Source organism: Procambarus clarkii, chromosome 41 (assembly GCF_040958095.1).
Source record: "Procambarus clarkii isolate CNS0578487 chromosome 41, FALCON_Pclarkii_2.0, whole genome shotgun sequence".
In the NCBI taxonomy this organism is placed as follows: domain Eukaryota; kingdom Metazoa; phylum Arthropoda; class Malacostraca; order Decapoda; family Cambaridae; genus Procambarus; species Procambarus clarkii.
The window spans coordinates 15,268,525-15,283,023 of NC_091190.1; the positions used below are offsets into that span (position 1 = coordinate 15,268,525).

The 14,499-nt window shown below is 37.3% G+C and overlaps 1 protein-coding gene across 10 annotated transcripts in view; it reads right to left on the reverse strand.

Moving 5' to 3' along the window:
• Positions 1 to 14,499, reverse strand: part of Asator (tau-tubulin kinase asator) — a 208,343-nt gene that overhangs the window by 42,374 nt on the left and 151,470 nt on the right. For 8 of the 10 annotated variants that reach the window (XM_069339380.1, XM_069339387.1, XM_069339384.1 and 5 more), the window contains exons 5-11: positions 13,965 to 14,094; positions 11,476 to 11,615; positions 8,188 to 8,307; positions 7,896 to 8,047; positions 6,912 to 7,086; positions 6,155 to 6,268; positions 298 to 431 (exon numbers count right to left, since the gene is read on the reverse strand). In XM_069339380.1, coding sequence (XP_069195481.1) covers positions 298 to 431; positions 6,155 to 6,268; positions 6,912 to 7,086; positions 7,896 to 8,047; positions 8,188 to 8,307; positions 11,476 to 11,615; positions 13,965 to 14,094 — 965 coding nt within the window. The remainder of the gene's footprint in view (positions 1 to 297; positions 432 to 6,154; positions 6,269 to 6,911; positions 7,087 to 7,895; positions 8,048 to 8,187; positions 8,308 to 11,475; positions 11,616 to 13,964; positions 14,095 to 14,499) is intronic. The other 2 variants (XM_069339379.1, XM_069339383.1) reach the window with 2 other exon arrangements.

Genomic DNA, 14,499 nt, shown 5'->3' on the forward strand with positions numbered 1-14,499 from the left:
AAGAGTGAGCAAGGGTGTGAGAGTAAGGGCATGAGAGTGAACAAGGCCATGAGAGTGAGCAAGGGCATGAGAGTGAGCAAGGGCATGAGACTGAACAAGGGCATGAGACTGAACAAGGGCATGAGAGTGAGCAAGGGTGTGAGAGTGAGCAAGGGTGTGAGAGTGAGCAAGGGTGTGAGAGTGAGCAAGAGCGTGAGAGTGAACAAGGGTGTGAGAGAGAGCTAGATGTGCACACAATGAAGGGGAGGTCCTAGCAGAAGCATTTAGAAAAATATCTTTCTAGATGAACCAACATACCTGGGTGTGGTATGACCTTGTCTTGATGCCATGACTGCATCACCATCCCAATCAGTGGAACATTCAATTCTTCCTTCCTTCTCTTTCTCACCACCACCACCTTCAACTTCTTTTTCGCATGTGAATTCCTCGACCTGTATTAAAGGAAGTCTCAAGTCACCATAGACAAAGGAAAGGTATTAAATAAACTGGATGGTGCTAGAAAAACAGAGTTAAAGTTCACAACTAATAAAAAGAGTTACAAGATAATGAGAAATATGTCTTGATAAGATCTGTCCTGTCATGTCTGGTTTGATGTTGTTAACCCTGTGGCTCTCAACTGTTCCTGGTATGAGAGTCAACTTAGTTCTGGAGTAAATTTTGTTGCCAGGTGTTGAACGTTCTCCAAAGCAGCTATGTGTCTTTCTGATGATGAAGTCTTCATACCTAGATACAATAATCCAAGCGAGGGCAGAGATTTATACAGTTGAATAACTACAGTACCTTCTTTTCCCTTAAAGTCAAAGGTTAGCTTGATTATTCCTAGTTTTTTTTCCGCAGCTTCCACTTGTGCTACTTAGGGTGACTGATGTATTCAGACTATAAGGTTCTTTTCTTCATCAATCTGCTGCAAGGAAATGTTGTTCATTTGGTAGCTGTGGAGTGGATTGTTATGCCTCATATGGAGGGTCTTGAATGTTTCGATATTAATTAAAAAAAAATTGCCAGTCATCTGACCATTTGTGGAGTTCTCTTTGTAAGGCCTCAATATAATTTTCACTTTACACTTTACCATAAATCTGTGTCATCTGCAAATTTGATGATGTCGTTTGTAATATTCTTATCCATGTTGGAGGTTGGCCTCAAAATGAACCCCTGCAGTACCCCACTCATATGTACCTGAGTATAGGTGCCATTCCTTCATACTGTATATACAGTACCTGATGGCAGGTAGTATTCCTTCATAGTAATTGAGGGTAGGTACTATCCCTTCATACACACCTAATGGCAAGTGCTATCCCTTTACATATATTATATTTATTTATTTCTATTTATTTATAAATACAAGAGTTCTTACATTCTTGTGCATATATCTGATGACAGGTGCTATCCCTTCATTTATATCTGATGAAACATGCTATTATTATATTCAGAGAGTGAGGTATAGCTTTTTATGTCCAGCCTTCTACCTTTTTGTATATTTTTGTATATTTTTTAAACTCTTGGCATTTAAGCTCTGTGTCATATATCTCTTGATGTTGTGGATGGAGGTGGTTTCCATAACTTTCTTTGCGTGCATTATACTTATTTACCATCCATACAAAGTACTGTCCAAGTTCAGTATGACTACTTTAAATTCTTTGACTCATTTATGCTTCCAGTTTCCACTGATGTTCTCTTGTTCTATTTTCTCTCCCTTTAGAGGCTGTCCTCATGCAGTTTTGTCTCTCAATATTTTGTATGTACAGTAGTTGTCATATTCCTGCTGCTGCTCCTCTCCTATCAAGTTGTAAGATTGAATTCCATTTATCTCCAACCACTTGGAGATTTTTGCTGTATTTTTGCTGTTTTTTTGCCATGTTCCTCCCTTTTTTATTTTTATATTTTCTCAACACATTTTATACTTTAATCTCAATTAGTATTAAGTTTTAGTCTTTAGTGTTTTTCCTGCCCGAAACGCTTTGTGTAATAGTGGCTTTAGGCATTGTATGTACTAGCTCTATCTATAAATTCATCAATATTTGTATCACCCCTTGTATGTATGTACTTTACATGAATAAACATTTGAATTTTGAATTTGAATTTGAATTTGGGCTGGATGGTAGAGCAAAGGTCTCGCTTCATGAAGGTTGGCGTTCAATCCCCCCGACTGTCCAAGTGGTTGGGCACCATTCCTTCCCTCTGTCCCATCCCAAATCCTTATCCTGATCCCTTCAGAGTGCTATATAGTTGTAATGGCTTGGCACTTTCTCCCCATGGTTCCCTTCCCATTCTCCTCGTAGCATAGCAGCGTTAACTCAGGTAATAGACTTCTTGAAAATCTTTGTGCTTTTCCAAGCTTCTTTTTGTGTTTTATGATGTGTGGATTTTTTCTAGTGGTCCATATCCTACTACAGGTATAGCCTAAGCTTAACAGATTGTCTTGAAAATTTCCTTGTTTATTATGTGTACTGCTCACTAGGAGTGATGCAGATTATCGTGTGTGTGACAGGGTATGCTGGGTACATGTTATAGGAGCAGAACAGTATGCTGGGTACATGTTATAGGAGCAGAACAATATGCTGGGTACATGTTATAGGAGCAGAACAATATGCTGGGTACATGTTATAGGAGCAGAACAATATGCTGGGTACATGTTATAGGAGCAGAACAGTATGCTGGGTACATGTTACAGGAGCAGAACAGTATGCTGGGTACATGTTATAGGAGCAGAACAGTATGCTGGGTACATGTTACAGGAGCAGAACAATATGCTGGGTACATGTTACAGGAGCAGAACAGTATGCTGGGTACATGTTATAGGAGCAGAACAGTATGCTGGGTACATGTTACAGGAGCAGAACAATATGCTGGGTACATGTTACAGGAGCAGAACAGTATGCTGGGTACATGTTACAGGAGCAGAACAGTATGCTGGGTACATGTTACAGGAGCAGAACAGTATGCTGGGTACATGTTACAGGAGCAGAACAATATGCTGGGTACATGTTACAGGAGCAGAACAGTATGCTGGGTACATGTTATAGGAGCAGAACAGTATGCTGGGTACATGTTATAGGAGCAGAACAATATGCTGGGTACATGTTACAGGAGCAGAACAGTATGCTGGGTACATGTTATAGGAGCAGAACAGTATGCTGGGTACATGTTATACGAGCAGAACAATATGCTGGGTACATGTTATAGGAGCAGAACAGTATGCTGGGTACATGTTATAGGAGCAGAACAGTATGCTGGGTACATGTTATAGGAGCAGAACAGTATGCTGGGTACATGTTATACGAGCAGAACAATATGCTGGGTACATGTTATAGGAGCAGAACAATATGCTGGGTACATGTTATAGGAGCAGAACAGTATGCTGGGTACATGTTATAGGAGCAGAACAGTATGCTGGGTACATGTTATAGGAGCAGAACAGTATGCTGGGTACATGTTATAGGAGCAGAACAGTATGCTGGGTGTGGGTTCAGTGTTTTGAGTGTAGTACATATTTATTTATGTAGCACTCTGTAGTGTTAGCCAAATACACCCTTTTGTGGTTCAGTGCAAAGAGTGCGAAAAATGTATTACATGTGCTACTAGCGGTACAGATTGTTAGCACAGTGTTATGTCACATGCTATGCTGTCGCACTGTATTTTAGCAGAATAAAGTAGTAAAGTAGGTGTGGTACAATGAACAATGTGTACAGCAGTGACAGCAGTGTTCAGGATGGAGGCTGTGGTTCAGGATGGCTCACAATAGTTGCTGTTATTCGGTAGATTCACAATGGTAGCATTGTGAATCAGAGTGCTATATAAATGTGCTACAGAGTGCTACATAAATAAATAAGTACAACACTCAAAACACTGTACCCACAACACGCATACTGTTCTGCTCCTATAACATGTATCACATGCTATGCTGTCACACTGTATTTTAGCAGAATGAAGTAGTAAAGTAGGTGTGGTACAATGAACAATGTGTACAGCAGTGTTTGGGATGGTAGCTGAGGTTCGGGATGGTAGTATTGGCTGAGAATGGTAGTTGTGATTCAATTTAAATAGTGTAGCATGCTGAATGTGAGATAGAATATGGTTTGTATGGTACAATAAGGCTATATGATACAATGAACTACATTTGGTACAGCATCCTAGACTTACACAAAATTCTTAAAAACATTAAGAGTTGACTGTAGCATGTTCAGCATGCCAGGTAAGGTACAGTATTCTGGGTGCACTATAGAATAGAAGAGTATATACTATAGAAAAAAACTGTCAAATATTAAGACATGCTATATTTCCCTTTCAACAGAATAATGTTACACAATGCTTAGTGAGGAGAGTGGTAGTGCATACCTACTATGTCACAACATACTATTTTTGCTAGCATGATCCCCGAGTATGGTAAAAGCCCTAGGTATTGCGTACAGCGTTCAAGGTGTTATGGATGGTAATATTACTGATAATGAAAATCTCATGTGGTAATATCTATGGAAGTATGTACTGATGCAAAATTAGCACTGGTATGACAAGTATACTACAAGGTTTTGTATGCAGTACAAGGTACCAGGTTTGGAGCAAATTATTTACAGTGATGGTGTGGGGCTTACATACAAGATACTAGGTTTCACACAAGCTACTGGATGCAACACAGGAAGAAGCCTGTGGAATAATATGCTCTGCTGTATGGTAAAAGGTATTGGGTACTGGTACAAAGTTCTAGGCATAGTACATGGTACTTGATGCACTACATTAGGCTGTATGTGAGACGAGGTATGAGCACTACAGTAGGCTGTATGTGACACGAGGTATGGGCCATTGTAACCAACAAGTAGTGCAGAAGCTGGCATGTGTGGTCCAGACTGGTGAGGAGGGTATTTGTGTGAGAGATGAGGGTCAGGCAACTAATGTGGCACAAGATGCTGCTCAAGAACTTGGTAATGGCTCCACACTCAAACCAAATGACAGAGTGTAGATCATTACAGTACTAGGATAATACAACAAAACTTTATGTTACAAATAAATTGATTTAGACAGCACAACTTCTGTAGGCTTTCTTCTTCTTGCACAGGTCTGAGAAACAATTCTTAAAATTAACAGAAAACAATCTCTTTGCCAGTTCACTAATATTCAACTATGATTATATATCTAAATGGCAATTTTTTAAGGTAACATTGTTGTGTTAAGTCTACAGGACAAGGTAATGCTATTCTTAGAGACATGTTAGAGTGATTAACATATAGGCCAAACTAGCAAAGGTATGTTAGTAAAGCGTTCCTACTTGAATGCTTCCTATAATAATGGTTGATTGTCCACATGGCTGAGAATATATTGTATGCTAATGCTTCCTACAATACTGGCTGCTACTACACTGATCCTTTTGAAGAATGTACTCACACTTCTGCTATAATCTTACAATATGACCACGATTCTCCAATTCCTTTCCTCATCACTGGCTCATCAAAATATTAAACTTATTTATATTAATTATTATTTTCAGCCGACTTTAAATATCATATTGCATTTCAAATTAAGACATGTGGACACTTACCAATTTTTTTAATTATAAACAGTTAAAAAAATCTTAAATAATCTTTTATGCAAAGATACATGTAACAGCTATTCTGATATGAGATTTTATTACAAACAAAGGCTCATCTTTCATCATGATCAATATATCAAATACGGCAGGCAATGTTTTGCTTAAAAATTCATTGACTTAAATTATGAATCATTTATGAATCTATAGAAAGTACCTCACAGCCAAGTTTGGTTAGGCTCCATTAAAAGTAGCTTTTCAATTATTAGTTTCACTCTACACTTCTTTAGCTTAACACAGAGGAGGCTATTCAGGGCTGAGGGTAAAAGATACAGGTTACATACTTAATACAGAGGGGGTTGGTGGGGAGGCATCTGATTTGCATTAATCCAAAGATTCAGTCACTATAATATAACACAACTGACTACTGTACAGTACTTACAATAAGCTTCTACATTAGAATGTTAGCATCATTACAAAACACATTAATGAGAGCCGCAGAAGACAAGAGACAGAACAAGAGAAAGTGGACAAGGCAGATAGAGACTAGACTGCTGTAGGGCTGACTACAGTAGCAGAGATAAAGCTGACCACAGCAAAGACACCCTGACCAGACTGAGGGAGAGCAGGCTGTACCTTTCTCTTCTTGGGTGACATCTCCACCTCGTTGGTGTCCTTCTCAGTGTTGGCGATGATGTTGGCATTGACGTTGTTATCGTTCAGCACCCGCTCCTTAGTCTCCACCTGTTGCTGAAGACGCCAAATTCACAATGACCAACTGAATGCTGGGACTGGCTTTGCTTAATCTGAATGGTGCAGCTTGTCTACCAGTGATATATATTACTAGTGCAGGGTGTATTTGCCAATTGTACTAATGGGGGCAGAGACGTGCTCATTGAAGTAATTGATGCTAGCAATCATTCTACTTTTCACTACTTGAGAGATACAGAATAACCAGACAATGATACTGAGACAGACATGAACCTAAGACGCAGGACCCTAGGACACCACGATGTGGTCTGTGGGCTCACCAAACTAACACGAGTTACATGAATTAAGGAGCGGGAAGTTGATACAGCAGAGAGATATAAGCAGTGGGTTCTATGCTACTGTGGTCCAGCTACCCCACCAGCCCCTCTCAGTTTCACATCCCATCATCACTTACTGCCTGCAGAGTGTCTTCTGGCAACATTATTTGATGAATTCAATTTTGAATCAATCACATACCTTCGTGGTCTCATTCTTAGCAAATCTGGGCTCTATTTTTAATGCGGAATACTGTGGTAAATCACAGTTATTTAAATACTTGAATAAAACACTTGATACCATGATGAAGACAGCCATAAAATGAAAGCATCATCTGAATGAAGTACTGGGAACATAGCTAACACACCTGATTGATGTTAGGCTGCGGTGGGTGAAGGACGGTGTCTCGTCGTCTACGTCTGCGAGGGTCATGTTCACGATCATGTGGGGCTTCAACATTTTCCTGATTATCCACAGAACCCAACACATTGTCATCAAGCATGTTATCTGTCATGCCGCCACCACCACCATAAACCAATCGACTGTTGCAGGAAAAAGCATCATAATAATGTTAAAGAATGATAACAAATGGTCCAGTGGTAGACAAAATAGAAGTCTTCACTAGAAGACGATGCTTTAATGTGATGGGACACAAGTCATTAAAAGCATCTAAAAAAAATTATACCAAAAATTGGAGATTTAACACACCCTGATACATAAACAAGAGACAAGTGTTTCCCAGTTCTGCCCCTGCTCCCGGTGCCATTGTGTACAGTATACAATTTGATTTTGATTTTGTGTCAATGAATTATTTCAACATCTGATTTTGGCAACATTTTGTCTAAATAAATACCCATCAGGGACGTCAGATTTTATGTAGTATGCCATAACAAGAAGGATTTGCAATTTCTCAAGAGACATTGAAGAATTATCTGAACAAGGATCTCTAACTTAACTTTTGAATGTGGATATTTTGGAGACAGGTACATAAACCAATGAACTCATAAATTACAGGGGTCCTGCACTATTTGGATACAGGATAAAAAAAAATCCCTGTACTGCTAATACTGTTTGGGTTTCATAATCCTGTATCTAAATGACACAGTGCCCTATATAGGCATGTATCAAAATAATGCAGTGCCACAAAGACCTAAACTCAAATAATTCAGATTTTACACTGCTTGAATCCTCAATCTTTGGATTAGGTAGGTATCGTTATTCAGACTTTCCTTTAATTACTATTGAAAAGATGCTGCATTTTTTCTCTTATGTGGTTTGCTCTCTGTGTGAAACACTACTGCCAGAAGAACTAAGTGAAAATATAATGAAGTACGAGTGAAAATAGTCCAACCTGTCCGCATGTTGAGGTTTGGTAATGACAGCATGAGTTGTAGTAGTAGTAGTGCCTAAAGAATTATCAGTGGGAGTTTTCTCCCAGTCAAATGGATCCGATTCCTTAATCCCCCGACGCTTCATGCAGCGCTCAAATAACCCTGATAACATCTAGAAAAATGAATATAAATTAAGCATATTGCAGAAATAATTTACTAGTCACTTATTTTAAAAAAGTTATGCAACAATCCTCAAATTATATGGCAAAATATATTTCACACATAATTACAAAATGCTAATAAAACACTCACAGCATAATCTGGCTTATCATGATAATCTAAGTTTTGGATGTGTTCTAGAAACTGCTTGAAGTCAGAAGGCAAGTGTTTTATGAGCAATCGATGGTCATATTTTTCTTTCATCAGGCCAACCTGCATGGAAATTCTGTTATTGTACTTTCCATTATAAAGTCGTGCACTGTATATGCTACATAGAATTTTTAAATGAGAAAATAGTTTGATGATGATTGAGAGAGCATAATATGATTTTCAGTAGCTATAGATACAAGATTCTGACATAGTTCATAGGTACTGACATTTGGAATAATGGTTATTTATTACATAAATTCTCAGTTTATAAATAATATCTTGTAACAGTTGTGCACACTCACCCACATCAAACTAGTGCATATTATTAGCTTACAAACTAATGTGGCTGAAAATTAAGACACCTAACCTATAAATCTGAAAATAAAAAAATTGCCAATATTCCGATCAGTCCTGAACGAGTTCTGCAATGGAAAAAGATATACAAGATAAAGTTAGTTTATAATATAAGAGTGAGATGCTACGTCGGGTTCAAGAAAAGGAGTAAGGTAAGAAGTACAGGAATAAGTTTGAAATACTGTATACGAATAGGGTTAAAGTTCACAGGGCTAAATAGGGGTTTCAATTTTGCTAGAAATTACCTACTTAAAATTATCTGTTAGATTAAGAACCTGCCAGAAACGCTTTGCGTGTTAGTGGCTTTACAAGAATGTAAAAACATCAATGCTATGTACTCTCACAAACCCATTGTACCTTCTTGTACAGTATATACTGTATATAAATAAGTAAATAAATAAATAAATAAATAAATAAATAAATAAATAAATAAGTATTGGAATAAGGTATAGTATAATAAAAGGTTTAAAGTATGGTAATAAGGAAGAAGCATGGGAAGAAGGGAAGGGAACTATCAGGAGAAAGTGCCAAGCCATTATGCCTATATATCACTTGCAAGGGGTCAGGATAAGGATTTGGGATGGGACGGGGGGGGGGAAGGAATGGTGCCCAACCACTGGGACGGTCGGGGGTTGAACGCCGACCTGCATGAAGCGAGACCGTTGCTCTACCGTCCAGCCCAAGTGGTTGAACAGCATGGAAAGAAGAAGACAGAAATTAGAATAAGGAAAAAAATATAGGAAAAGGCAGAAGTAAAGGAAAAAAATGTAGAAGTAAAGGTATAAGGAGTGAAGTACTCTACAAGAGATTACACACATCAATATTTATTTATTTTATTTATTTATTTATATACAAGAAGGTACATTGGAGTTAAGAGAGTATATAGTAATGATGACTTTACATTCTTAAGAAGAAAAAGGGACAGAACACATTGGTGTTATTTTTTTTCCATTACATGACTTAATAATTGTCAATTTTTATTTACAGATTTGTGGGTTGTGTGTATTATTAGGTTAGGTCTGAAAATCTGTAGATGAGTCATCTACAATGTAAAATGATCTGTATCCAAGTTATATGTTTTACTTGGTTTTTGACAGTGTAATTATATTAAAAATGCCCAGCATCTTTCCAGTACTATTTTTATAATTGTCTGAATAATGGATCCAAGCCTAATTTCAGGATTACAGACATGTCAGATATGGGTCAATAGAGAGCTTCAATATATGGATATGGTTTACTGTAAATTAAGACTTATTATATACATACACACACACACACACACATACACACACACACACACACACACACACACACACACACACACACACACACACACACACACACACACACACACACACACACCACCAGGTCTTGGCCTGGTGGAGGCCAAGACCGTCAGTAGTTTCAAAGCGTTATATGACAAAGAGTGCTGGGAAGACGGGACACCACGAGCGTAGCTCTCATCCTGTAACTACACTTAGGTAATTAACACTTAGGTAATTACACACACAATGAAACCTCAAGTGACGAGCGGCCCCATCTCCGAGCATTTCAAGTAACGAGTGAGCCACTCACCGAAAATTTGTCTCGATCGATGAGCTTCCGCTCGATTAACGTGAAAACCACATGGTGCTTCCTAGCATTCTTGCTGATACTCATAAATTCTTGGACGCCACTGACAACAGTGTTGTTGTATCACACAGGACAAGAATCCCTCTGCATTTATTTGTGCTTTTTTGTGGTTTTGTGACTATAATTTATAACTCATGATGTCGCTAAAGAAGCTGTTTGATAAAGATAGTGTTGTCAAGAGGAAGACACAATTATTGTTGATTTGAGTTGAAGAAGGAAATCATAGCAATGCAGCCTCTTCCAGTGAGATCAGGAAGTGTTGGGAATGTTTGAAAAGGTAACCACATTCTTGGAAGAGCATAATACTGATAAAGCAGTGACAACACAGTGTGTGAACATGTTTAATGACAGTTTGCCGTCTCATTTTAGGGACATCCTAAAATGAAGACAAAAGCAATTGCCAATAGATACGTTCTTTGGAAAAGTAGAGAAAAGACGAGCAAGTGATAGTGAACCACAACCCGGTCCCAGTGAAATTCCCAAGAGAGAGCCCGCCTGACTCAGAGGTGGATTCTCCTTCCACACTGTAACCCCTCTCCTCCTTGCCACCTCCCCATCGTCTCCCTCAAGCCAGCAACGACTTTTCATAAGGTAAAGTACATGTACAATTGAAAACATTGAAACAAAATATTTATAATAATTACATGCACAGTATTATATTTACATTATAAAATGTCATACTGATGTTTTTTGGGGGGTGGAATGGATTAATTTTGTTTACATTATTTTAAATGGGGAAATCTGTTTCGAAAGACGAGTGTTTCACATGAAGAGCTCGGTGCCGGAATGCATTAAATTTGTTAATTGAGGTTCCATTAAGAGGTATATTCTTGTACAACACATTACAGTACTCTACTGTACATTCCGCTGAACGAGTAGGACCATGATGATTATTTTATCTTGTAACCAAGTAACATTGCACACAGACCCCAATGGGGCTATATGCAAATAATACAATAAATCTGTATCCAACATATCCATAATTCTTTGGTTAGATTTGGGTTCATTATTCAGACAGTTTACCTGGATTTCAAAATAATTTTTTTAATAATAATAATAATAATAATAATAATAATAATAATAATAATAATAATAATAATAATAAACAGTACTGTACAGACATATCAGTCTTGAGAAAGCAATGCATGTTTTCTAATATTATCTATTTAAAAAAATTAAAGGAAGAATTACCATTAGACATCAATGAAAGGCATGCTACAACTGGTTCTAAATAGGTAAATGTACCTGTTCCTTATCCTTGATTTTTCTCCATGGCAACTGACCATTAACAAACTCAACGACCATATAAAATAACGACCACAGATCATCATGACGCCCCATCTCCTTATTCTTGTGAGCATTTAGGGAAGCATAACGTACTGTACCTGTCAACAAAATGTTTTGCTGTAATTATACAATATACAATAAACTTTTATTCAACAGAATGTGTGTACGAAGAACAAAGGCGTAATGTAAAAATTGTAGGAAGAGGAATTACACAATCTATGAAACCACTATTATGCAAAGCATTTTGGGAGGTTGTCACTTTTGTTGACAAAAATATCCTCTAAATAATAGGAAAGCATCTAAATACTAATAATGCCAGTTACAGTTCATGCATTGCCAAGAAGTGAATAAAGGAAAATATTTAGAATTTACTTGTCATTAACCATAGAATAATTCCCAATATAATATAAAGAATAAAATGTATGACAAATAAATAGGTACAATTGTTCAGAACAGCCTAGCAGATCACTATCCTTTTAACTTAATTTGTCACAAATCTGCTGCAAATTAATAATCACTAGTTCACTGTATATGTAAATTGCTTAGCTTTAAAGAATGTGGACCCCAGTTTCTGAACCCATTGCTTAACTAACTTTTTTGCTATCACTCACAAGGTAGGCATTTTACCCGAATTTACCTGAAGGCCATGCTCTCTCTATAGTTGCCTTGTTGTAAACCAGAAGCCAGTGGCTTAAGAAATGTCCCCCCCCCCCAATGTTATTGAAAATTTTTACAAACTGGATTTTGATACGAAATAATATCCAGCTCTCTTATCTCCACAGGCTATGCAGTGTCCTACGGATTCATATAGAATTACTTGTTACCACCCTGTAGCTCATTTTGAGAATATATATTGCTGACTATTACTACATGTTTCAATTCCTGTCAGTCTGATCATTTTAAAAATGTTAAGACACAATTAAAGAGGTGTAGAAAAGCTACAAACTAATTAAAATAAAAATAACTTAGCACTGGACTGCACACAGTCATGCATAAAGCTCATGCTGATGGCTGACATACCATGCCAAGTGCATAGTCATGCTGTATTGCAATTAATAAAAGGCCACTCAATCGCCAACACAGCTAAGTGACATTCCTCTATATAACATGCTTAGACAGTACTGCCTGAATTTTATTAAATAAATTAGAAAAAATGGTTATAAAACATATCCCATGGATGGCTCAACAGAATAGCCCTAGACAGTACAAGATGTCTGGACATGTTTACTTACACCTGATACATCTGTTCACCTAGCAGTAAATAGGTATCTGTGAGTCTGGCAACTGTTATGGGTTGCATCCTCGAAAAGATCAGATGGTGGCCAAGGAGGACCTCGGTAAACATAACATGTTTCCTTCTCCCAACACTGGGAACAATTTTCACCAAACAACTCCCAATCCCACATAATTCACATTGTGTGGTTATAATACCATAAACAAGAACCTTTCAAAACAATACTGCATAGCTGATCTAGTCAAATATTTAAGGAGCTGGGAGTTCAAATAATCAACCTTTCTCAAACACACTCAAATTATTTCTGCATAATCTTTATGGTAAATGCTCCAACTTTCCCTAACAGTTCAATATCATAACACAAACCGGAAAAAAAAAATTAAAAAAAATTATCGATAACAAATTTCAAATTTCACAATTTCAAATTAAGTAACAGAAACTGTATTTATAACATATAACAGAAGTAACAGATATTGGCATTGGGCAATGTATTTATATGATATATAAAAAAATACAGCATAATAACATACTTGCTCCATATTATTTGTGTTATTATGTAATACTTAGCAATGAAGAATATAGTTGTAATGGCTTGATACTTTCCTCTAACACTGTCATTCCTTTTATGTTTCAGCAATGATAGAAAGGCACCAGCTGCATATCCATTTGAGGACCTTCCTTACTACTATTCTTCTTCTTTGGGCGTCGGACATAGCTGCTTGCATCTCTTTATTGCTGTATTATCCCTCTGTTCCATTTAATAGGGCTGTTCTCCATATAATCAAAGCTTTTTTTTTTAAATATTCATATAAAATCCATTTCTTAACATATTGAGCTGAAACTTTCACAATACTGATGCCAAATAATTGGAGTTTTGTTTAACATTTTCAAGTAATTTTCATATAAATTAAATATTTTTTAACTCCTGGCCCCTTAAACTAATGAAAAGGTTGAAGGAAAGAAGGTTTTGCAATTTAAAATACATACATATATACAACCCAATGGGAAGATGTATAATCACAATATGTATATGATTAAAGTTGAGAGGATGCGGCGCATTTCATCACTCCTTCAACAATAGGGAGAAATAAAAGTACCAAGGATTAATACCTCATATAAAAGGCAAAATCTCTCAAACAAGAATCTAAATATTGTGCATGTAAATGATAATGTGTATTGTTGAGCAAGATGCTGCCACATATGACTAACTCACCTCTGAAGCCTGCAGCGGCTCTTGGGGTCCGCACTTCACCGTTGGCATTAGTGTATTGTCGAGCAAGTCCAAAGTCCAGCATGTATGTCTTGCGACAGTTGTGAGGCAGGCGACCCATGCTGAAATTGGACTGAAATGGGCAGAAAACTTAGTAGCGTTATGAAGATCATAATTTATTTAAGTAATCAGCAAATAAGAAAACACAATGGTAGGCACATCTGCTTGCAGTGAAACATAATTTTGGGTCAAGTGCCTGGATCATTATGAAAAATTATTACAGATAAACAGTAAGGGACCAGAGGTTCGAAATCACGTAAAGCTAAGCTTTTATGGCAGGGTCACAGAGATGATTTTTTTTTTTTTTTTTTTTTCGAGATATATACAAGAGTTGTTACATTCTTGTACAGCCACTAGTACGCGTAGCGTTTTGGGCAAGTCCTTAATCCTACGGTCCCTGGAATACGATCCCCTGCCGCGAAGAATCGTTTTTTCATCCAAGTACACATTTTACTGTTGCGTTAAACAGAGGCTACAG